A 26163-nucleotide genomic window follows, 5' to 3' on the forward strand; every position below is an offset into this window, starting at 1 on the left:
CCCCAACGTGCGGGACGCCGTCTCGCGGCTGACACAGGCAATAGGAGAGGAGGGGGCGAGTGAGGGAAAGGGGGAAACATGTGGCCTTGAGGCGCGCTTCTGGCAGGCACAGAGTATACAGTCGGCTTTGTCTCTACGCATCCTTTATGTTGCCAGCAGTAGTGTGTCTCTACGCATCCTTTATGTTGCCAGCAGTAGCGTCTCAAGGGAAGGGCGGAAAGCCCCTGATGTAGGGCTCAGCGGGGTGTCGCGACGGGCTGCCGCCCCGGGTGTCGCTGACTCTAGTGACGCCACTGGTTGCTAGTTGATTTGCATTCCCCTTTTATGCATTTGCATTTTTTCAATAGCTCTTGGTAACGTTCCCATACGCAAAATACACAATTGATACACTTGCGCTCCGTATAATTATTTGCCGCTTCTGACATACCTGGATGAGCACCCTCTCCATGGTCTTCAGATCCGGGAACATGAGCAGAAACACATTTTGGATGCTCTCCAACGTGTAGTCTGGTGCAATGTTTAGATACCAGCAGAAACTCAAAATATCCAACGCACCTCAACATTGCACCGATAATTAAGGACAGCAGGAATGGAAACTTGGGGACCACGCTGGTGAAGCAACAAAGGAAGCTGGCTTATGATGGCTAGAATGGTGGATAATAATAATAATAATTTTTATTTGCACAGGTTACTTTTTCCCACATAAACAGATATGGTAATTGTATTGGCGACGTGCGCGACCGAAAGCGTCGCTGTGGTCGGCCTTCCACGATTGGCCGAACGCTGACTATGACGTCAGAAAAGGATTTATCATCGACGGAAATAAGAGGAATGAAAGAACTTTAATTTTGACGGTGTTGGCAGTGTTCCTTTGAGAGCGCAATGATTTCAAGCTTCCACCGTGCTATTTACGAACACCATCGACCTTGTTGTTTGCAAGGTAATGACGTCACAAAGGGGTAACCATAGGAGGGCGCCACCAAAACATCTCGCCGCTAATAGTTGCTAGTCAATTTTATCTGTATTTAATATACCCCTCAGTTTTTCTCTTGTTTTCCATCATTTTTCTAACCTCTCTTTATGATGCTAGCTTCAAAACTGACAAAAAGAAATTGATGATATCAATGATTCTGATTGCCTATGTTTTTTTTTGTTTTGTTACCTTGTTTATTTAATGTAAAATGCTGGAATTTTAGTTTTAAGATACATTTTAATAGTGAAACAGCCAGCATGATCCAATTCACACTGGAACCAGTGAACGCGTGGTTCCCACTCCTGTGACGTCGCGCGTAAAGGGATTAGCGGCTCAGCCTGCATAGCTGCTGATCATCCTCTCCCACTTGTGACTAGGCACAGAGCATGACGTTTGGTGTTCTTAGAGCTCTCTCTGCCGTGGAGAGAACAATGCAAAGGCCTTGGCTGGCACATGGAAAGCCTGTTATATCTATTTCTTTTTTCTTGAGACTGAGACGTTTCAAGCGAGTACTCTTTCTCAAGTAACAGGACCCGAGAAGCAGAGCAATGAGGAAGAACAAGTGGGTGGCGAGAGGCAAGACCGGTAATTGGATTGCAAGAAAAAGGGAAGGGAGAGCAAATTGGCCTAAAGATGAGAGCCGGCAAGAGTGCATCTGGGGATCGGACAATTCAAATTAGAGGGGAAGGAAATGTATGTTTGGCAGCAAAGAGACGAGGTTTGAAAATCGGTTGTGCCGTAAGCCTGTGGGTTGTGGGTGATGTGCCATACATGGCAGGTACGGACACAAATGTAGTGATGCAAAACTATCGATAAATTGACTGTCGATACTATCGATAGTTTTTACAAAACTATCAATATTGCCGCAGAACTATCGATAGTCGACTATCGATAGTTTTTTGATAGTCGACTATCAACAATACTATTGATAGTTTTTTTACTATCGATTGTCAAATTTCTGGCAACTGTCGATACTTTCGATAGTCCTATTGATAGTTTTTCACCACTAAAACGCAGCCTATACTTCGCTTCATGCTTCACCTAGGGTGGCTTAATGTGCGTACTGCTTAGTGTTGGCCCAGGACCTCTCCCCTTAGGTAAAAGCACGTATTAAGGCACCCGTGGTGAAATGAAGATAGGATCCACCCATGATAGTCGAATCCCTTCCGGAAATACTCGGCTTTGCGCCTCACGCTGCTACACGGGACCGCACCGTTAGCGCCGTATTCGTTGGCCGCCGACGTACGTGCACGTGTCAGTGCTTGTCCTCAGGCCTGAATCTTGCCTTCGCAGGTGAGTTGCGGCCTCTTGGATATACATGCCTGTGAGGTGGACGGGTTGCAACCCCGTGGGTTTATGTGCATGTAGAGCTGCAAACTACCCGAGAGTCGTTTGCGTGGATGACAGGGATACTGCATTCAACTTTGACTGAGCAGATGCTGTTCGGGGAATGGCGTCAGCTCTTGCTGGCTTCACGTGTTTATACTGTGCGTCCTTCCATCCATTCAATACTTGTTGCCATGGTGACAGCGATGGAAGCAGACACGACTTTACGCTGTGGAAGAAGACAGCGGTGGAGCGGTATGAGGGCCGTGCTTAGGCGTTTTTTCAGTGGTCTTTAATGGGTGGAACATGAACAAAAGGAGTTCAAAATAAGCATTTAATGCAGAGAGCTGGTTTTCTCCAGCGCCTCATATTTTGGCGAGTATGGCACGAAAAGCATGTTTTTTGGGAAATCCCGTTCTCCGTTTTTTTTTTAATCCATAACGTGGGTATAAAGTATCAAATAGCTGTTATTTCTTTTATCTCCTCGCATTTAACCTTCAAATTCACTTCAAAAAGTTTACTTTGTGGGCCAACTGACTGTTTTTCCCATTAATATACACTGAAACCAATGTACCCATAGTGAAGACTCCACATAGAAATAAAAAACTTTTAATGCTCGGTCAAGCAACCGAAATGCACTTACAGTTCGATGGTGCTGAGATTCGAGCAGGCTCCTTTCCATGAAGAAGAATCATCTGTAGCATCAGATGGTGCTTCGTTTGGAGTATCTAGTACTACCTCGTCTGTGGCATATGACGGCATCTCCTAAGCCCATGAAAAGCTATTGCTGATTCATTGGGTTATGCACCACACTAATTTTTCTTAAAGATTTATTAAGTGCTTACTATGCAATTTAGAGCTAATTAATCACTTTAAAACGTTACATGTCATCTGAAACAGTTATAAAATAAACCCCTGAGATCGAGATGAACAGGGTTCTTCTGACGACGCGGCTGGAACTTGATGAACAATAACTTTTGCCATGTCTGCAAGCTCATCTCTACGAGCGAGGTCCATGCACTCGTCAAAAGTAAGTTGTATCCGGTACCTGCAATCGATTCATACGATAGCTAGTCACAATTTCCTGTAACAGCACGGTTGTGTTGTAACTGATTGGGAAAAAATATTTGACCCGGCGTTAACATGAAAATGCCAAGCACGCAAGAGTTGTGAAAATCAAATGCTTATATAATGACTGTAACACAGCAATACGCAAAGGCTCCCACTGTATAGCGCCAGTACTCGTGTCGTGAAACTTGCGCTTTACAAACTTTGCATGCAAAACTAAGTGGAGCCTCCAGCAGTAGCCTATATATTCGTCTTTTACACAGCACATTGCGCAGAAAATGCCGCACAAAGCGCGATCCATACCAATGCATTTTTGTGTGCGCGAAAGTCGTGCGCTTCCCGGAAATTGCGTATTTCGTGATGTTTTTCCTTTTTCTGGAGCGCTTTCTGAGTCACAAGCATGCGCGTTGGTTAGGACGGTGCGCTTTTGAGCTATGTGCACCTGGAAGGCACAAGGAATCGGTGCGACGTCACGAAATACGCAATTTCCGGGAAGCGCACGACCTACGCGCACACAAAAACGTGTTCGCTTATACCGCGCTTTAAACGACCCCTTACCTGAAACCTGCTGCGAGACAGTTGGACCTGGTTTCCAAGCACGGGGCATGTCGCGATTGCTTGCTTCACGCACTCGATTGAGCTTCTCTGAAGAGTCAACGCCCTTTTCGTTTGGGAACTGCCGGTGGCGACGGTGACAAGGCAACGCAGTGGAGGCATTGTTACGACGAGCCCGTGCGTTGAAGAACGTAAATGCCGCCGGTGCGACACACACCGCAAAACGTAGGTGTCATAATCGAACTAGACGCCATGCAAGTCCCAGTGCAAGTGCGTGCAGCCCACGCCGCAGCACGTTTACTTCTTCCTTCACAACACTTCTTCCTCTCTCACGAGGAGTAGTGAATTATATAATAGTAAAAAAATTTTGCAGAAAACATGCACAGAAAAATGTTTGTTAGAACACAACAAAAAAAAATATGCAGAAATGATGCACAGCGAAATGTTCATCCACTGCTTAGGGCGAAAACCGTACCACGGGCTTCCGCGCTCGTGTACCTCGACAAACTAGGGTCTGCTGATGTATCACCGTAGTCGAGGCTGTGGTGTCAGCAGCGTCCGGATTGTCTGCGAGGCCAGTGGTTGCACTGGACTGGGCAGGTTGGTGCATATCGTCCCCAGAAATCACAGTTGAATTTGTGCCCACATCTGGAGAGACTTCTGTCGTCGAGGGTGTGGTTTCAGCTGCGTTTGTGCCTACAGGGGGCTGGTCGACACTTGGTGTGCATGGGAGTTCCGCGCTACCAGTAAGACTGGGGTCTCGGTGCTATGCGGATGTTATCGTGGTGCCTTGTCCACACTCTGCCATCTGGCAGTTTCACCGTCGAAGCAAATCCCTGGTCAGACTCTACAGTAGCCGGCACCCACCTAGGGGCGGGTCGGAAATTCCGAGCAAAGACTGGTATTCCGGGCTTAATATCCGTGACCCTAGTCAGGGTGTCTACCAAATTGCTTTTTTCAGATTCCCTGACTTTTCCAGGTTTTCCCTGACAGTTTTAATTAAGTTCCCTGACCCATACAATAAAACAAAAACACGTGGCTATCCCTGCTTAGGTGCCATTAACATCACAAACCAATTTATTGATATCGCACAACTAGGGAACAACCGCCATCTCGCTCTACTGCTTCAAAGAGTCGACCTTATCCTGTAGTAGGGAAGCCTCAGCCTGCGCTTCGCGGATCAGCTTTTGCTTTTTCAGTTTGAGTTCGTTTATCAGAGTGCCCACTCTCTTTTTCTTTTTCTCCGCCTCTGCCGCTTCCAGTCTTTCTTGTTTTCTTTTCTGCAGCTCATCCTTCCACCGGACGTTGGCACCACGAACCATTTGCATCATTCTGCTTGTAATCTCAATCTTGGTCACACCACCTGCTGCCGACACCCCGTCATAGACTCTTCGTTGCGCGATCAGCGATTCTTCGCTGAGGTTCTCCACCAGACACTCCTTATTGACGAAAAAGCCCCTTTCCACAGCAGCATTGCCGTGGGACAGGCAGAGAATGAGCTTGACAAATGACAGCAGCTCTGTGTGATTAGGTGAACACAGCTCGAACCAAAGTGAGTCTAGCCTGTGCTGCTTCCTGTCAAAGTTCTTTAGGCATGCCTGCGTATAACTTAGCGAGCAGACTTGCACATAGGAACGGTGAGCTCGCTCTGCTTCAAGACCAGTCAGCCACTGGTGTTCTGTGAGCACTTCCAGTGCAATAGTCAGCCGTTTTTCACCAACCTCCACAAGCAATGCACAGGCTGGATCCAAGCACGTAGCACCTCTCGTCAGCTTGTGCCTCAAAGGTGACCGCTCCACCACCTTTTGAGAACACTTCTTCAGAAAAGAAATGCACTCTTTCTTAAAGTTCAACACACTCAGCTGTGACGGCTTGGATATTTTTCTTAGTTCCATCTTGGCAAAAAACCCAGTGTCAAAAGCTGGTGCAGAGATGATGTTCTTGGGCTTCTCCAGGTCAAGCTTAAGCAATTTGGAGAATGTGTCCACCCCGTTCAAAACTTCCTTTTTGACGATTCTTCCTAACAGCGACCGCAAAATGTTATCCAATGCAGTTGCAAGGAAAGGAAGCATCGGCTTGTCCGTTTGGAACCTGCCAGAAACGGCTCCAGTTCCTCAGCAATGGACAACATGAAGGCCAGTTTCATGGGCAGCATCTGGTCATGTATTGCCTTTTCGACAGTGTAGTAGCTGGTGCATGTTGGTGTCTTTGTTTTCTTCGAGCTCTCCACATACTTGAACAAGTTTGGAAGAATGTCAAGAGCCCTTGAAATCACTTTGCCGTTTTCAAGTCACCTCACTGAGCAAAACTTCAGAGGAAAGAGAGTGCTTCCTGTACAGTGAACATAATCTGCGCGACGTGCAGGCACACACTTGAAGAGGTTGTAGCTGCTGCGAAGAAACATCACCAAATCCCAACATGTCGCGGCATGGCCTGCTTTAAATGCACCGTTGACAACATGCAGCCCACAACTACCAATGTCCAGGATTTCGTAGCCCTGATCAGAGTCTCGCAGTTCTTTCTTCCTTGAGCGACCTCAGAAACTTTATGTTTACATTTAGCCCGTCCATTGACACTTGCAGTATCTTTGCCTTTTTGACGTCTTCAGTGGCCTTTCTGAAAGCTGATGCCAGGTCTTCTGCGCAGATATGTCCCAAAAAGCACGAGGTTAGGTACTGAGTTCGTACAGTGGCATCAGTTGGTGCCCAGTACCTAACCATCACGTCCAGTTGCTCCTTCTGACTGACTTTGTTTAGCGACTCGTCAAATGAAACCACCAGGTACGACACCCCAGCAAGGATTGACAGTAGCTTCTCTCGGAAGTAGGGGGCAAGACCATGGCAAACGGTATAGCCGACTTTGTCTTTTCCCAATTGCATTTTTCTAGCGATCTCGCTTGCGGGAAACATCAAAGGAAAAAGCGCGGCAGACGCTGCCGCAGAACGAAAGGATCCCTGAGTCATAATCACATTCAAGCACCACATAATCTCCGCCTTTGTGACATCATCCTTCAGAACAAAGCCAGTCCCAACCGTCGAGGACTTCCCGGTGGGTGCGACAACTGGAAGTGTCACAGGAGCGCTTGTGGCGTCGGTACCCATTCGGAACGAAACATTCGTTGAAGTCGAAGGGGAGGAGGCCACATTCGTTGTGAAAAACGACAAAACATTTGTTTGCGAGCCGCTTTGAAGCAATTTGGTAGCAGCCTGATGCTTCTTACTCGAAATGTGGCTCGAAATAGCAGTTTTCCCCAATTGCTTAACGAAAACTTCTTGGAACACAAAACGCAGTAAGCACTGTTTGCATCGTTCTGCACAGGCCTAATCCAACTTGCGTGCTCACAGATGCCAGGGTTGATCCAGTCCAGATTAAAAGAGCATTTCTTCGACAACGACATGGTGATGCTCGCATAGCCTCACTCTGAGGATCGAGGATTCCGCCGCATTAGAAAACGAGGCAAAACCTGCCTGACGTAGCCGAGCGCGACGACAGCACCAACCAAAACACGAGGACCCACGAATAGACCGGTACGCGAGTTGTGCATACGAGCATGGAGAAACAGCGATTGTGTAATGTTCTTTCGGTTGGTAGCTTGCGCCGCCTAGCGCTGTCCTGGCCAACTATTACGGCCAACGTTGCGAGGGCGGCGCACGGATGTCATTGCCGTGGCTACCGATTTTCTCTACGCTCCAAAGTAACGCAACCGACCACAGACGCCGTACGCAATTCCAACGTACTATCGCACTCAATCACGAGCCACTCTGCCGCTTTCATCAGTCATTTCCCCTGACTTAGACAAATTTCTGGCAGTTTCCCTGACAATTCCCTGAATTTTCCAGACGGTTTGGAATTCCCTGACAATTCCCGGTTTTCCCGGTTGGTAGACACCCTGCTAGTGTATGATCCATTTTTGCGCACATCCTGCTGGAGCTGTTTTAGGTTCACTGTGGCTCGAAGATTGATTCGCAGCAAGCCCAGCGCAGTCTTTAGCTTCCGGCCCATCAAAAGCTCAGCAGGACTACAGCCCGTCACTTCATGCGGCATCGTCCTGTGTGACAGCAGCAGTCTGGCTATTTGCGTATGAAGGTACGTCCCCTGATCCGGCCTTCTTCAACTGCTTAATTGTCTGCACTGCTCGCTCGGCTGCTCCATTGGACACGGGATGGTACGGGGGCACCAGCACTTGTCTTATGCCATTTTTCCGTAAGAATGTTCTTCTTCGCTCACGAATGCCGGACCATTGTCTGATACAACTACATCCGGCAGCCCCTGAATAGCGAACATCTGCAGACAATCAACTGTTACAGACGTCGAGCATGTGCTTACTGGAAATACCTCAATCCATTTGGAATAAGCGTCGACAGCAATGAACAGGTAGGTGTTTTTGAGGGGTCCAGCAAAGTCTACATGCAGTCGAGACCACGGCCTTTCCGGAAATGTTCATGGCCTCACTGGTACCGATCTTGGCGCTCGCTGATGTTCTTGACAGGTACGGCATGCCTCCACTGCTGCCGTGATGTCCTCATCCAGAGCTGGCCACCATACATGGCTCCGGGCCACTGCTTTCATCTTGGAGGCTCCTGGATGACTTTCATGTAGCAGCTAGAGCACATCTGCCTGTAAAGACATGGAGACTACCACTCGGCTTCCAAGTAAAATACAATCACTCTGAACGCTCATCTCTTGAAACCGTGCTTCGTATGGCTTCCACGGATGTCCACAGGGCGGCCTTTGACCAGTCCACAGTGCTGCTCGCACTTGTGACAAGCACGGATCTCTGCTCGTAGCTGCTGCAATCGTTTGGACTGACAATACTCTTGGGTAGCATCCTTGGAGCATGAACACCCCTGGGGGGCACTCGACCTGAAACTCGCTTGTAGGTAAGGGTAGCCGACTCCGTCCGTCTGCATGAGGAATCTGTCCGCCAGGCCTGTATTTCAAGGCGTAATCATACCCCGTCAAGAACAATGCCCAGCGTAAGATACGTGGCGAACATGATTCGGGAATGGGCTTTTTAGCTGCCAGCAGCCCCAGTAGTGGTTTATGGTCGGTGGCCGCCTCAAAGGAATGCCCTCAAAGGTGCTGCTTGAAACGCGTCACTCCAAACATCATAGCAAGTGCCTCCTTGTCAAGCTGGCTGTAGTTTCGCTGGACAGCAACCAGGCTCCGCGACGCAAATGCGATAGGTCGCTCTTCTCCCGACACCTCCCTCTGTGCAAAAACCGCACCGAGACCGAACGGAGATGCGTCCGTGACCAATACAGTTCTGTTCTTTGGGTCAAAATTGGCCAACGTTTCTGCTGATGCCAGTAAGGACTTAAGCCCGAACCACATAGGGCGTATTCTCAACGAGTTGACGCGCGTTTTAGCGGGCGTAATCGTGGCGTCTAGCGGACGTTTTTTTCGTAGGAAGGAAGAGGGGAAGGTCGCCGACCCACATACGGCGCTTTCCGTCGGCGTCTCCTCGTCGTATAGCGCGGTGTTGCCAACCTGTAGCTTGAAAAATAAGAGTACATCAAACCCGAAACTTGATTTAAACTCAGTTATCCTTTTGTATTAACTTGTTATCTAACGCATAAATATACTTCAATGCTATTACGTGTCAACATATTTTGTCTCTCTCAGTATTGACGTGCCGAATTTTTTATCATCATCATTAAATGCACCACGCGCCTGCGCAGTGGCGCGCCGTTCTGCTAGTTTTGACGGTCTGCTGCTTGTCTCCTGGTGCTCAGCTTTGTTCCTCGTACTTTTGTTTTTAGTCATTTCCAGTATTTTCCTTTTTCTGTCCGTTCTGCATTGTGTTTTTTTACCGGACTCCGCAAGGATGGAGCGCGAGCTACAAGTGCTTCTGCTACGAAAGAAGGTAGCGTTGCTACGATTAATGCGAGAAAAGAGGAACCGGAGCGAGCGGACCTGTTGGGTTCGCCCGATTTTTCTCAAGAGGAAGGAGGAAGGGCTCTACCACACTGCCGTAAGTAGAACAGCTTATAAATATAGACTTTTAGTAGACTTCCGACACCCCCGAAATCGATACTCCAAACGATACGATTCATGCCAAAGGCGGCGGCGGAGATCGCTTCGATCCCACTTTAGACTGTCCGCACAAATTGGATTCTTAAATCGTATCGCTCTAGGATTTACTACAGAGGTTCCTGAAGGTGGTGGAAGCTTTCACTAAAATTGTGGAAAGATTGGCTCACCTGAGTAAATCAAGAAAAATCAAAAACTGTTTTTCCTGTACTTTGCATGTACAGTTAAATAATATTTTGTGTCGCTAGGGCGCTTATCTTGGCCAACTGAAGTAGGGTATTGTAACAGTTGGGACCAGATGCCGAAGTTTCAGATCTTTCCGTTCTCTGATTTAAAACAAGTTTGCGATTTTTGTAAACCTTCATTGAGAAAATAGACAAGGTTCTCAGTAAAAGACGCCATTCATGTCCATAATTAAAAATAATGAAAATCGGGCATCTGGTTGAAAACGTTTGCGCCACATTTGGACAGAGACACTGTTCGGTGATGTAGTCTAAATTTACTGTCAGAAAAACATGGTTCTCTTTTTTCCCAAAACAAGCTGTATATTGACCAGGCAAGCTAATTACAAGGTTTTCCTTCTTGCTCAGATGAAGCTGATGAGACAAGGAGACCACCAGTTCTTCAAGAAGTTTTATCGGATGAGCCCAGCTACCTTTGACATGCTGCATGAGCTGGTGCAGGCAGATTTGCAGCGCATGCACTGCATACGTGAGCCCCTGGCATCAGAAGAGCGACTTGCCATCACTCTGAGGTATGTGTAGTTTCCTACTGAGGCGTGAATTGCAATGGTTCTTCAGAGGCAGACAGCCTGTTCTCTTGACCAAGTCTGCAGTGTTGTTTGAGCTCTTGTTTATACTCCAATGTAACGTTGACGGGCGCGTGCGCCCGACCTCGTCGCGTCACGTTGCTATGAAAGGAGCTTCTTTACTTCGACAACAGTCGAACGCAATGCAACGTAACATAGCGCGCCTTGGCAACCGTCGACGAAGCTTTCGACAAGGTAGGCTCTGCTCGAATTGCGGCGTCGGCTGGCGACGGTCTTTACCCAGAAGCCTTCACGCCAGCTCCTGTGATTGCCGTGCTCCCGTCGTTGCTCCAGTCGTGCATCGGTCAGGCGGAGTTGTGTATTCGTCTGCCTGCCGTTCGTGCTTGTGTCATGGAGTGTAGCCGCTGGTGAGTCAGATATGCTTGTGTTGGTGCACAGTTTGCCTATGTCATTCTGTTGATTTCATTTGCTCGATGGAGTGAGCCGGCGCGTCGACGTACATCTGTCTCGGAGCCGTTAAAATGTGTAGGCGTAACGACACCGCGGACGCGCTTGAAGCTTTTCGACGAACATCGGCTTCCCATTTTGGCGTCATATCCGTGAGTTTTCGACGCAAAAGGCTAGTCATGAGGTGGTTGCTCTGAACCACCATCTACTTCTCTTTTGTTGATGTTGGTCGACACCATGACCGGCTAATATTGTTCTTCTTTCGCTGACCACGTATGACTTTCGTTAGGAAATAAATGTGTTTCTATGCAAGTTATCTTCATTATTTCCTCGTTTTTAAGCAGACCACGGTGCAGAGATATCAACTGCCGCGAATCGCAGCTTTTGACACATTTAACTGCTCATCATCACCGTTGAAGGGCAGCCGGGCAGCGCTGTATCTTGCGAACGGAAGCGGAAATTCGCCACCAGCGAGACCAAACCACGCAATCGCCATGGAGACGCGCATGCGCAATGTGAAGCAATTCGTTGGAGCGCTTTGAACGACGCCAGACTATAAACACGGTAAACAATTCCTTTCGCAACGCGGCGTGGCGAAGTGGACGACGAACGTCGTTTCACGTCGTCGGATGTTAGGTTTGTCGACGTCGGAGCATAAACATACTAAATGCAAGTAGAAAACTACTTTCCCCCCCATGCCGGGATTATGAATTTGCTTTTTTCTAACCACAGAAGTATGCTATAGCAGTAGCATTGCCTTTTGCTCTGAATATTAATGATATGAATTACAAAGAACACTTACAAAATATGTGCATTAACGGCATCCGGTAATTGAATATGTTCTTTACTTCAGCTACCTTGCATCCGGTCAAGATGTGAAGGACGTGGCCTTGGCGTACAGGGTCGGGCTGGAAACAGCTCGGCTGGCTGTTCACGAGACCTGCCGCGCCCTCTGGGCCAGACTGTGCCCCATTTACATGAAGGTGAGCACTTTATTTTTAATACTGGTTGTATGATGTGACAAATTTAATTTGTTAGGAGATCATAGGTGTAGACTACGGGGGGGCATGGGGCTCGTGCCCCCCCTTGTGAATTCGGGGGGACAGAGCCCCCCCCCCCCCCCCCCCCCCTTCCCGGGCCCGGGCCGTGATCTTTACCAAGACGCTGTTTACGTGCCATGTAACGAGCTTCTAGTAGCAACGTGTGAACAAAATAACACTCACGTTGCATTTATTGACAAAATACATGGGAAATGGAATTCCAGCGTGCTTTCGTTAGCTTCCAGTTCTGTCTTGAAGGAAACGCGCAGCACCCCCCCCCCAAGGAGAACTCAGCCTGCCCCTCCCGGGAAAGTGGAAAGTCTACGCCGCTGGAGGTGTCCATAACCTACAGACTCTGATCTGTAGGCTATAGACAAATTGTAGTTCACATGCCATCCACACATTGCCTCCCGTGAGTCCTGGCAAGCACCTCGGTGCATTGCTGCACTGTTGCCCCTCATCTTGCCTTGCAATGCGGCTTTCAAGGCAGACCTACAGAATTATCTGCCACGAGGAAAACCCTTTTCCTGTAGGCTTTTCTTGGTTCCCTTTCACACTTCTCTCTCTTCTCCTGGTAGGATCATGTTTCTTATGGTGAATTCCACTCGTAGATCCGGAGCGCTTTCCGAAATCCGCAAGGGAGGCAAAATTCCGCTCCGTGAAACTCGCTACGAATCGACAAGGGGGAGATAAACTTGCATTTTTGGAGCGACCTCCCCCACACCCCTCCCCACCGCTTCCCCCTCCACCGTTCAAAATGGCCGCTGCTCAAACTTAACAAGCCCACCAACGCTTCAGCCGACTGATCTTTCCGACGGCCAGTGACGACTGTCACTGCTTAGTTGCAGAAATAACACGCGACATAGATCGGGCGAAAATATACGTACATGACGCCCACGTCACAAATAACAAAGACGTCCGCGTTCGGCACCGTCACGAACCTTTCGGCCGCCTCGCGCCCAGGCGAAAATGCGGCGGGGCACGGACAGCGATTGCCAGCGGTGGAATTCAGATTTCTGGTACGACTTTAATAAACACAGAGGTAACAAACCATCACTTGTACGGTTGTTGCCTAATCACTTCTTGCTTTATTTCACGGGAAAACGCCGGCGGAATCCAGTGTAAAAAGGTAAACAATCATTGACTGCAGAATGAACAGGCCTAACCTTGCGTCTCCCTCCGGCTTTTCTGTCGATCTTCCTTTCACGATCACAGATGTCAGCCCTTACGATTTACCACGCTCCACAGTCCTGGCTTTGTATCCCTGATCTACGCGAGGTAGAAGCGTTCAAGCTGTCACAATCCCGCGTAAACAAACGACGCACCCACACAAATCCAACTCTATGACCCGACCGGTCCGGCCCGCCGGTGCCGCCGACCTCTCCAACCTCGCCGCGCATGCGCACTGCCGATTTAGACGGAAATCACTTGGGCCACTATGTCAACTTCTGCAGAGATCTGTGAAATCCCGCAGAGCAAGTTCGGTGGGGTTTGATGCGCTCCGTGGAGCGGGCGCTGCCAGAGATCTACGAGCGGAAGATGACCAACTCGAGTCAGATCTGCGAGCAGAATATGAGCGCTCCAAATGGGAGCGCTTTTGGAGCACTCGAGACCTGCGAGCGGAATTTACCATTAGCTAGTCCTCGCAAAAAGGAGGAAAGTGCTTTTGTTTATCAAGTGAAAAACGGGAATTGAGGGGTGGTTTTTTGGTTTCTGGCTCTATATCTCACTGAGACAGTTTCTCCACATGTTTTATTGCTCTGCATACACCCTCAAAATTCACACAACTATAACAGTTCATCTGGAACACCAAATCTAGCACATCAGAATGTTTGGAAAATTGGTGCACAAAGCCTTGTCATCCGGCCATCAGTTGGTTTTGTTTTCGTAATCCCTGGCGACGTGTCAGTACAGAAACCTTAATCCTGCATACAACTAGCCACTCAATGGCTATGGAACGGTCAAAAAAGTGATCCTGTGCAGTGCGCCCTTATGCACCTTGGTAGGTTGATGCTCTGGGACAGAGTGTGGTGAGAGTGGTGACAAAGGAATGTAGTGAAAAGGTACCTATCCTCTTTAATCAAGGCAGAGCCTGAAGGTTTGTGGCTTCAGGAAGACAAAGCTCTCCCTTTGTGTCTACCCTCTACACACCAACTCAACTATCTTACGTCATGCCACAGCTGTGGTGCTTGGGGCGCACTTCCAGTTCAAGGTGTGAGCAGAAAATTGCATGCGGGCCGGGCATTGCTATGTTTTCTTGCTAGAAACTTTCCTTCCCAAGGTTTTGCGGTATTGTGTAGACTGGGGCTGCACTGAAAGATCTAGGAAAGGCGTCATGATCAGTTTTCATGTATCTCCTGCCTGCCCGATCTTACCGAGAATGTTGATAGATGCCGTGAAAAAAGAAAAAAAGTCGCCATCAGACCATCATCGCCTGCGCAGCATGCACTTAAAGTGAATTTAAGGAGTCTTCTTGTCATAACATTTGATTGTATTGTTCCAACATTAACTCGGGAGCACCAGCATGTGGTCCGACCCACCCGGTTCACGTTCAGTGCATTTTCACATTCAAACAGCTGTCTGCATGTTGAACAGCAGTCGTCACATTTGACCGACTATTGCCTCCAGACCCTGTCAAGGCTATCCATGCCGTCGACATGGTAATTAGGCTTCAAAATAATTATAGCCATCTAAAATCTTGTAAACTTAAAGGGTGTATGGGGTAAATCTGCTCGGTGTTGTAAACATTAATACAAGGTGATGTGACAGTTGTAACCGGTAGTGATAGTGAATTGGTAACAGTAGGATTGAATTCATAACGTAAGAGCCTGCCATACAAGTATTGTAACACACTTCCACTGCCAATTCCTCTTCCATCCCCAATAATAGTGAATAAAATTTGTTTTGTTGGTAAGCCATAGCCTGATTTGTAAATTTATAAATAAATGTTGTCTATTATACAGCCCCCCACGGAGGCTGAATGGGTCGAAGTGGGAAACGGCTTCTCGCGGAGGTGGCAGTTCCCGAACTGCCTTGGAGCAGTGGACGGGAAGCATGTTGCGATAACCTGCCCCAAGGACTCTGGCAGCACCTATTACAACTACAAGGTATGTCTCTGGTCCTTGTCACCATGTCTTAGATATAGCTTGGTAGTTTGTAAATGATCAGAATTCAGGCTTGACAGTTGTGCTGTGAATTTTCCATAGCTTTTATGAAACCCTTATGCAGATTATACCACGTGGGTACATGCTTTTTGACCCCTGGGACCACTGTCATAGCCTGTTCAGCTTAGAATGGATTACAGCCGATGCTGCAAGTCACCGAAGTCAATACAGAGTTCAAGCTTGCCATGTGACCTTCTATCTGGCTAGAGGGGTACACGCCTAGTGAAGGCACCTCACATACACAGACCACTTGATTGGCTAAAGTGCTTATAGTTTTACTGCAATCCATCTTATCGTGAAACGGATTATAGTGAATAATGCTTCGCAAAATTAATGTAAGACAACAAAGAATCAACATGAAACTGAAGGTGACCACAAACCTGTAGCAATTCTAATGGCCCAAATTTTGTGTAGTTTGAATAAAAGTAACAGGAAATTTGCTGAGGAATGCCTAAAGCCACAACCACATGGCATTCTTCATGCAATGTGCCAATGTCTGTCCCGGCCAGATTTCGGTGTCGGCACCGGAAGTGGCTTGCTGTGCAGAGACTAATTGGAGATTGGTGCATGGCAGAAGTAAGCTAGGCTAAATACAACTGCTGGAACTTCCGAGTCAGTCTCTGTGTGGCCTATGCAGTAAGTTATGAATGTTTTGAAATTGGGGGTACAGCTTCTGTACTGCAACATTAAACCTTAAAGGGATACTACAACGAAATTTCGGCGCTCATTTTTTGGTCTGTATGTGTTCAAAAGAGCAGTATCACATGGAACATACCAATATCTTGTTAAAAAAGTCTCGAAAAGGAATTTTAAAACGAATTAAACGATTAGCAGAGAGCACCTTGTGGATGTCGCTAACGCCTCGTTTGTAATGCTCGTCTAGGAACCTTGACAGCTAGTGACGGAGGTTGTCTCGTCTCCGGCCACGACGATAGAAGGGGGGAAGGACGAACTCCCCTCTTCCCGAGAATCCCTCTTGTGTGTCGCAGAAGTCGCTATTGTCCCCGTAGAAGATTATAGAAGATTAACCCGTCACTCAAACTTCGTACAAAAGCAGCCGCTTCGGTGGCTGGAATGACTAGGCCATCCTCTCGACGTCAGCCTCGCCGTAGCTTTGCTCGTCTTGAGACGACCTACGTCACGATTGCGTTGGATGTCACGTGCTCTAAGCTGGGCCTTGTCCGAGCGCTTGCCAGAGTGGGCCGTTTATAACGAAAAATACAGCCACCAGGATCAAAATGCAAACGTGCAATTGTCATTTACGGATATTGTGGATCATATTCAACCTATTTTTGAACACGACGGGAATATTTCAAATTTTGTTGAAGTATCCCTTTAAAGCTTGTAAGTACTAAAGAACCTTTCTTGTCCAGCACCAGTACACTGCCTTATCTCACATCAGGTGCATGCTAATGCTGAGACATTGACACTGGTGAAGCACATAAAAAACAGTCCGTGTAGTTGGGGCCTAAGACGTTTTGCATGTGTATTTGTCATTTTGTTTTATAGAACAAATACATAAATAAATTTGAAGCATGCATTGTCTACTCACATTCTTAGTGAGGTTGCGATATAGCAGTCTATTAAGAAAATTGCAACTGCCGGAAAAGTTTCCAGAAGAATAGCATTTAGCATAGACGGCATGAATACAACAGTGCTTTCTTCCATGTTTTGCTTTTTATGAATATAACAAAATGGGCACAAATGCAGCATGTACTTAAGAGCTGAAATTTAGTATAATTTGTCCTATACTTTGCTTCAGCTTAAGTCCAGACGCAGCAGATGCTACAAGCGCAAGCATGTGGCCCCCAACAGTGCTTGTACCGCACGAGCGCGCGTGCTTGGCAGCGACGCTGAAAGCATGGAGCTCGCACTTGTAGCTTCTGCTAAAGGTTTGAAACCACGCTTTAGAGTTAATTGGTGCACGAGTTGGCATTGGAATAAGAAATACTAAAGGAATGGTTAGCTTTTGATGATATCTGAAAATGATTGTGGCTTTGCAGCTGCAAATAATGATGAATGTATAAACATTATTCAGTTGACCATCTCCAAGCAGAAGTTAGGCAAACATGTGATATTAGAATGGCAATCTGGGCTAGTTGGTTCATGTGTATTTTCGGCGCCCTGAAAGTTAAACATGTGATACTTTGTGTAATGTTATCATGAGCAGTTTTGTTAACCACAACACCTCTCTTTTTAGCACACCTTCTCCATAGTGCTGATGGCGGTCGTCGACAGTGGCTACCGCTTCGTTTTAATCGACGTTGGGGCCGAGGGACGGCAGAGCGATGGGGGAGTCTTCAAGGCATCCGATTTTGGGCAAGCCCTCGAGAACGGCACCCTCAACCTCCCCGACCTGGGCAAGCTCCCCCGGTGCCAGGATCCTCGACTGGCCCCTCACGTCTTCGTCGGGGACGAAGCGTTTCAGCTGAGGCCCGATTTTCTGCGGCCATATCCCGCCAAGGACCTGACCGGGGAGAAGCGGGTATTCAACTACAGGCTCAGCCGAGGAAGGTATGCCCAGATAACTAGTTGGCTAGCTTACATTAGATGTAGCAACAACTGTGACAACATGCAGGGGCGGATCCAGGTTTTGTTTAAGGGGGGGGGTCCAGCAAGGACCCGGGAAAGGGGGGGGGGGGGGGGGATAGACCCATCATTCGACCGCGGAAGCCGGGCATCACTCCCTGCTCTCTCCCCCCCCCCCCCTCTCCTCCTACTTCCCTCACCCATTAAATGCTTATTGGCTGGGGAAAGTGCTACAGGCGCCGACACAGATTGACCGCAATTATGTTGTGATAAATTGTATCAAACCTTTGCATTTTTTGAGAGAGGAACAATGAATATTTGCGTTTTATTAAAAACATGACCAGATTAATGGAAACAATGTACAGTTCTGTTGTCGTACTTCAGTCGTACATCACGCATGCACTAAACATCCGACGCTGATGCTTTCTGATGAACGCCAGACAAATCGCTTTGGTGTCTATCGGAATGTCTTGATGGACATGCATTAGAGCAAGTCCAGTGAAACGTTCTTCTGTCATTGTGCTTCGCGTGTAGGACTTGACTCTTCGTAGAGCAGAAAAACTCCGCTCTGCCTCGGCGCTTGAAATGGGAAGCGTGCATCCAATTATTAATAGCTGACGAATGTTCGGGAACACGTCGCCGTCGGTGCTGCACAAGGTATCACGAAGATCCTCAGGAACGCTGTGCAGAGTCTGAGTCCTCCAGAATCTACACCACTCCTGGAGCTCGTGCCGCAGCGATGACGGAGACGGGAGATCCTCTTCCCAGAACAGAAGCTCTTCGTGAAGAGACCGCTCTAGAGTGTCCGGGCCATCACTCAATATGTACGATGGTAGTAAGCAAAATATTGCCTTGCCTACCCTTTCCTCCTGAGAAAATCGCGTATCCATCTCTTGGAGCATGTGGTCAATAAAAGGAACTGCCGTGTTGGTTCTGTAATGCTCTTCTGGAGATGAGGACGGATTGTTCGAACGGTGAGCTTGACGAGCAACTACTCTTGGAGTTTGAATTTCGGTCCAACAAGATCTGCCAGCTTGACGGAGTCGTTGAACCACGATTTAAACTCTTGCTCGACTTCACACCGCAACGCCCGAAGTCTAGAGATGGTAGAATCAATCATACCATTAGCGTCGATGACGTCCCGATCCCGTTTCTGAAGCTTCATGGCAAGGGGCTTCACGACCTCCAAGGCATTTTTTACAATCATAAAAGATACGATCGTATCCGATGACTTCAGATTGACGAGTAGGCCGGCCGCCCTCATCTTGGTGTCGCGGTCCCGGGACCACTGTTCGGCGGGCGGAAGGTCACGTGAGTCATCGGTGCTAGCTTCGATGTCAGTTCGCGCGTAAACATGGCGGTGTTGGTCGGGCACAGTCATAGCTTCTAAGCAGAGGCACACGTAGTGGTACAGGTTATAAAACGTATCCAGTGCTATGTGTCGTTCTACCCATCTTGTGCGACACAAACCGCAAAGCCTCCTCTTCACTTGTTCTGAACCGTATGCCTCTAGCACTCGTTCCAAGAAACGTTGCCTCTTCGGAGACATGTCAAAGAAGAAAAATACCTCATTGATGATGTCAACGGTGAGGCGCACTTCCGGAATCTTGCAGGCTGTTGTGATGCTTAGGTTTAACCTGTGATTGCTGCAGTGAGTGTAGAGAGCTTTTGGGGACGCCTCTTTGATTCTAGCTTGGACACCAACCCGGGACGATGACATCGCTGCCGGTCCATCATACGACTGTCCCCTTGCTTTTGTAATGTCCACGTTGCAAGCAGCCAAGCTTCGGATGATTGCGGAAGCCAGTGATGCCCCCGTGGTTCTCTCCATGTGCACGAAGTCAATCACGCTTTCCTTTATATGAACTCACTGGTTCTCAAAGACGAGATAACGTAAACAGACACACAAAATTTCTTGGCTCGAGTGCCGGTCGGTAGCCTCGTCAGCGATTATTGAAAACACTCGCGACTCGCCAGCTATCTTTTCAGCAATCAATGCTTGGATGTGAGTTTTTATGACATCAATCAGGTCATTCTGGGTTGTTTTTGATGTGCCCTTCGCATTTCGTGCTGATGTATCGAGGCGCGTCCTCAAGCGCGAGTCATGCTCGGCTATTAAGTTGACAATGGCAATAAAATTGCCTCGGTTGGTTGACGCATTCGTCTCGTCGTCGCGATGGCCACGAAGAGGGATATTTTGTCGTCCGCAAAGTAGAACAGCCTTCACAAGCACCTCAAGGATGCACAAGTTCTTTTCATACAGCTCCTTGTTTTTGTTAGAGATCATGACAGGAATAGTGGCATCTGGCCTGTCCAAACTTGACCTTAGCGTCATAGCCTGAGCCATCGCATCGCTGTGGTAGCGAAGGCGTTGATGGCATTCAAGAAAGCCATCTTTGCCACCGGCCTTGGACAAGTTATTTAGTGGCTTGCTGACTAAAACACCCGCTTTGGCGACACGTGGATCTTGGGGAGAGAAGAGTACACAATATTTGCATAGCCCGCCACGCAGGTGGGGGCTGTACACTAGCCATCGGTATTTTTCCAGCCACGAGTGCTGAAATGTCAAAGATTTTTCTCTTTTCGCTGTTCCTTTTGTAACAGTTTGCTTTACAAATGCGCTGTAGTTCAAAAGAGGCACGAAGTGGTTTGAGATGTAGTGAAGCTTTTCAGTGCCTTTCAGCGTTACCAAGGGCACGCTCCCATCTGCAATAAAACCACAGTCTACGGATGTTTCCTTACTTGATGGAACTACCTCCGTGCGTTGTCGTTTCGGTGGTTCCGACCAAAGCTGTTCTTTGGACTGGTCCGGTGTGTCGGGCCCTGTCTCCGAAGTCGCCAGACGGCTGGTTGAGGCACTCGATAGTTGGGAATCCTCACAATTGCCGACACTTAGCGCAAAATAAGACGTCACTTTACGCTGCATCACTGGAGCTGGACACACTCAAACAAGACTATCCGAAAATATGCATTATTGGAAGAGATACACCGTGGACGCAAGGACCCATTGCTTTTTGTACGGCAGCTGTGTCTGAAGGCTGGAGTCTGGACGTGTGCAGAGACGGAGACTTTTTACAGCTTTTTAGAATGGACCTTTTCGAGTAACTAGCGCCGTCTGGGGAGCTGTTGGGCCACAGATCTCCCTTGCGGAGACGAGTCCACGCGCCAACCCCCGGTCACAGTCCGAGTTTTGCGGCGCTGACAATAGCGTCGCCACTGTCAGTGGCGCTGTGTATAGCGTCGCCACCAACAGCCGCGCTTGGGTGGTGGGGGGCTCTCATTAATATAAAAATACAAATATAAAGCTTTGTTTGCTAACAGTAATTTCAACAAAACGTCTTCACCGCGCCATGAAAATCAATTGTAATCTATTTGATATAATTATTTCTGTTTGTCCCGTTTTCGGTCTGAAACCAAAACTCTAAACTGACCCGCTCGCCTCGCCGGCGCCCTGGGCCTTGGAAGGCGCCGCTGCTTCCCTCGCCCAAATTTGCAACTTCGTAACGGCGGACGGCGGTGTCGCGTGGTTTTGTTTACCCAAGGGTTGTGCAAGCGTGCTTGCACGACCCTTGGGTAAGAAACCATAGTTGCGGTCGCGTAAGCTGAGAAACGGACCGTCGTCTTTTTCACTGGTGTCCGGAGAGCTTAGCTGGCTGGCTAAAAAAAAAAAAAAAAGGGGGGGGGGGGTCCGGACCCCAGGACCCCCCCCCCCCCCTGGATCCGCTCCTGACATGAATTACAAAATCTGTCCACATTCATTCTTCCTCCCCACAGAAGGTGCGCTGAAAATGCCTTCGGCATAATGGTGGCTCGGTGGAGGATCCTGTTGCGGACAATCAACCTGATGCCACAAAATGTGGATTACGTCGTCAAGGCCACGTGCGTGTTGCATAACTACCTGCTGAAACACCGCGAGCATCCCGTAGGCTATGCAGATTAGGACGATTGTTTCGGGAACACCACAGAAGGGTCTTGGAGAGCGGAAACGTCGGAGGCTTCGAAGAAGCTGCTCTTCTCGATGCAGCCGACATTTTCTCGCAACTTCTCAGATGAGGCTGGGGCAGCTAGAGAAGTATACACCCACTACTTCTCTAGTCCACCAGGGGAGGTTAAGTGGCAGTGGAAGTTGCCTGGCGTAGACAAAGGAAAAATCCAAAGAGGTCTCGTGCAGAAAGGTGCAATGATGAAGTAAAGCCATGTTCCAGATTTGGTGAAAGAATCGTTAAGAGCTCCAGTGATGAAAGTGGCATTCAACCTTTTGTAGCAGGTTCTGTAGCAGACTTTTTTCCTTGCCTCCTACTTTCCTAATAACTAAGCAATAAACTTTTTTTTTTTTGCTTTGATTATTTTTGTGCAGGTTTGGCAAAATTCTTAGCAAAAATGTCACTGCAGCGCAAGATGTAGCAGACTTTAGATTATGGTGCAAAAGGGCGCAGCACTTCCATCACTGGAACTCTTTCGAAGTCCTAACTGGAATGGCTCATTAAACCTGCACATTTTTTTGTCGTACTGCTCTGCCCAAGTTTTGTCGAGTATAGTTGACACCAGGCAGATTCCACTGTGCAAGCATCGACGCAAATCTTGTTTTACAACTGTTTTAGCTAGTGATTGACGATTTTGGTGTGCTCAGCATTGTGAAACGAAACCTATGTTAAAATTTTTCTCGCCTCTTTATGTCAATTTATTTTCGCACCTGTAACATTTCTTACTTTTGTTAGCTACATTTCCAGGTATTATTAAAGCTGTTGAATGTATTTTTAGTGAGTTCTGTATAGTTTGCAGTCTTTGCTCCAGTTGCAAGACTTTGCCCTCGGAACTGGACCATGTCTTGTCCTTTCTAGTTTTAAGGATCCTCCTGCTTGTTCTGTAAAATAAAGAAAATTCTGTGCTTCACTTTCTTTATTGCTATTCAAATGGTAAAAGTATACAAGCAAACGGCCACCAAAATGCAGCTTGCTAAGACCTTAACCACCCTCCCCCCCCCAACGAAAAAAAACAACATTACCATATTTTCTGGGATATAGTCCACACTCGGCGCCTAATCCAAATGTAAAAATCATCCAAGGTCAGCTCATGTACCAGGGCTAGCACATTAAAAGTATTGTACCCAGCACCTCTTCACAAATCCCTGCTGTAGTAGCTTACGAAGAAGCTTGTATCATACATAAAACAACATGAATATACTTTGTTAGTCATAAAATCCCATGTCTTGTCACAGTGGACAATCTAGAAAAAAATTTATATAGTCTGCACTGGCTCACTTTTCAACTTTTAGGCATGTATAGTATATGCACTATAACCCAGAATATATGGCACACACCAGAATTTGCACACAGTTGTATGAAGAATATTGGAGAAAACACTAAACATGAGGTAGAAAATGTTAAAAATGTAGAAAAAAAAAGGTTAAAACATAGGAAAAATACTTAACATAAGCTTATGTCAATTACTTTCTTTCCTAGACATCACAAAAAAAGAAGAAAAAAAAGCTTTTAGCCATTGTTTGGAGCTCCTGGCATGTATTCTTTTAGCAGCTTCAAAAACTCTACTCGCAAGTCTAGGACCCGTGAGGGGTCGACTTGCCGCATTGGGTCAGCCAGTGACAGCAGGAAGTATTCATGCGAGTCTATCCCTTGGAATCTTTTTAGTCTAGCATTAATGTCTTCGAGTTCTTCCGCGACTGCATCCTGCACTTTTTTTTTGGGGGGTGGGGGTTTGCTTTGCGCACCACAAAAGCTCGCTGCTCTTTTTCGTGGGTTGGGAGCAGTGCTGGGGCTCGCTGGCACCTCGACACATTCTGAAGAGGTCCCATTGGCTGCACTGGAGGTGCACGCAGGGCTGTCTGCGCACTGCACGTCCTCTACGAGCACCGCGTCCACACATCCTCTTGGATCCGGTGCTTCGTAGAGGTCGGCAATGCGCTCCAGCAGGTCCTCTGCACAGTCTTGTTGTGTGCCTCGCCCTTCGTCCACCACGGGCACCACCATATTTCCAGAGGTCCTGCAGAAAAGTATTCCAGGGAATGTTCTTTGTACTGGATTGCTGAGTATATGTAACTACCCTTGTTTCAGCAGCATTCCTTAAAAATGCACATGGGAGGCCTCGATATATCTCTGTATGCCCCCCTCTGGGCAGAACTCCAGAAATGTAAAATACATGTACTGGCGATGGGCGACGGTGTCCTTGAGGAACAGCATCTGCTCAAAGTACGGCAGCGTGACATCGGGTATGGTGTCTTCTGCACCAGCACCGCTCTTCTGCTGCTTCGCCAGCTTGGCCACGTACCGAGTGAATCGATCCCTCAACGATTTCCAACGTCTTTGCACAAGAATGAGGCTCACTGAGGGAAATCAAGAGTTCATAAAGTAAGGTAGGACATATTTACTCATATCACAAGTTATGTATAGCAGTATGCAGAAAATTGATTCTAGAATGAAAGAAACAAATTTTAAATGCAACTCCACCCTTTTTTTTTTTTTCTCGAAACTTTAAACAGGCTTGGTTTCCACTTGTGCTTTATATCAAACTTTTTTTTCCCGTACATATTTTACTTTTCCACTTTCTTAAGCAAGATAAAAATTTACAAAATACCACCAGTTAAAACGGCAGCTGCCAAACGCGCATTTGTTCTACACTGTAGGCTGTTCCACATACAGACAAGGATTTCATGCAGGGACGCGTAGTGAGGAAGTTACAATTAAAATAATTCAATGCTCAACAAAATGTCAGGGCGTAGCTTTCGACAATGCTTGCGCGAGAGCTCAGCATGATATCAGGCGCGGGCTTTCCGCATTTGTGAAAGTGGTGTCGCCGGGATTGCTACGCAACGAAACAATTCCCATCCCCGGCCCACCCCGCGAACTCGGGTTGCCCGAGGCACAGGCATGTGGCTTCATAAAATGCTTTCCGAGTGGGAGTGCTCGTGCAAACCATGACACCAAATAACCCAAGCGCCCGTGTCTCTTCGAAAGCAAGACAGTTATTTACACGCTTTACAAAACACTGAATAGACCAAGGATGAAAGCATACATACCGTCCGTTGGGTCTCCCGGCAGCATGAGCTCTGCGATCTCCACCCACAGCATTTTTATTTTTGTTCGTATCTTTATAGTCTTTTGACTTAACCTGCCAAAGGCACGGCCTCGCGAATACTTCCCGTATTAGCCTTTCGTTGCAGATCGCAGGAGCCATTACAGTAGCAGGTGAACAAAAACAACAAACCAGCGAGGCCTACTCTCCGGTGCACCTCGACTCAGTTCGGCGCCTCGGCTGTTCGAAGCTACTTCCGGCTGTCAACTCGCGAGCTGATTGGTCGGCGCCGCGTCGAACGCTTCCGGATACGCAGCGTCAAAATACGTCGAGGCGTCGAGATCTATCCTGGTCAGATCTCCGAATACGCTCGTATTTACGCCGACCGAGGAAGCGCTCGTCCCGACGCCCGCTGTACGTCGGGATTACGCCCGCCAAAACGCCCGTAAATACGTCGCAAATACGCCCTATGTGGTTCGGGCTTTACTCTGGGAGAAAGCCTCCTCTTCAGATGACGTCCAGGTCCATGGTACGTCTGGAACCAGCAGACGAGTCAGCAGGTGCAGTACTGCAGAAAGTCGGGGAATAAACTTGTGAATAAAGTTAATAAGGCCCAGGTAGCTTTGGAGGCTTTTGACGTCTTGCGGTCTTGGGGCCAAGAGGACAGCCTCGACATTCTTAGGGCTGGGATGCAACCCATTGCGCGTAATAATATGCCCTAAATACTCCACACTCTCCTTCATGAACTCGCACTTGGCTAGCTTCAAGCGACCCTGAAGGCACCCGAGGACCCGGCACACATTCTTCCCGTGATTTTTGTCACTTGCGCCGGTCACAAGAATGTCATCGAAATAGACCTCAACGTGCGACAGATCGCCCAGGAGATTGTTCATTTCTCGCTGGAACAAGGCAGGGGCAGACATTACGCGAAACGGAAGCCTTGTAAACGTGAACAGGCCTTTCAGAGTGTTGATCGTGACCAATTCTTGTGACTGTGCATCCAGCTGGACTTGTTGATACGCGTCCTTTAAGTTGAGCTTGGTGAACTTCACCCCTTTGGTCAGTTTCGCGAACAGCTCTTCAATCCTAGGAATTGAATAGCTTTCGCTGACCGTCGCTGGATTGATGGTGATCTTGAAGTCGCCGCAAAGGCATACGCGGCCATCTTGCTTGACAACGGGAACTACGGGTGTAGCCCACTGAGACGTCTTGACAGGGCGTATGATGCCT

At 47.9% G+C, this 26163-nt stretch overlaps 1 protein-coding gene and 2 pseudogenes across 1 annotated transcript; 1 reads left to right on the plus strand and 2 right to left on the minus strand.

Annotated features, from left to right (window-relative positions):
• Positions 1–6423: 6423 nt before the first annotated feature.
• LOC120840620 lies at positions 6424–7466 on the minus strand. Its single transcript, XM_040211216.1, has 2 exons — positions 7422–7466; positions 6424–7218 (listed from the first exon to the last, which is right to left on the minus strand). Exons 1-2 carry the CDS (start codon positions 7464–7466, stop codon positions 6424–6426), a joined length of 840 nt encoding a protein of 279 aa, XP_040067150.1.
• Positions 7467–10545: 3079 nt separating this feature from the next.
• LOC115326210 lies at positions 10546–22203 on the plus strand (annotated as a pseudogene).
• A 969-nt stretch (positions 22204–23172) lies between these two features.
• On the minus strand, positions 23173–25405 carry LOC115326998 (annotated as a pseudogene).
• Between the last annotated feature and the right edge of the window lie 758 nt (positions 25406–26163).

The sequence above is a fragment of the Ixodes scapularis genome, unplaced genomic scaffold (assembly GCF_016920785.2).
Source record: "Ixodes scapularis isolate PalLabHiFi unplaced genomic scaffold, ASM1692078v2 PGA_scaffold1__304_contigs__length_218370807, whole genome shotgun sequence".
NCBI lineage: Eukaryota > Metazoa > Arthropoda > Arachnida > Ixodida > Ixodidae > Ixodes > Ixodes scapularis.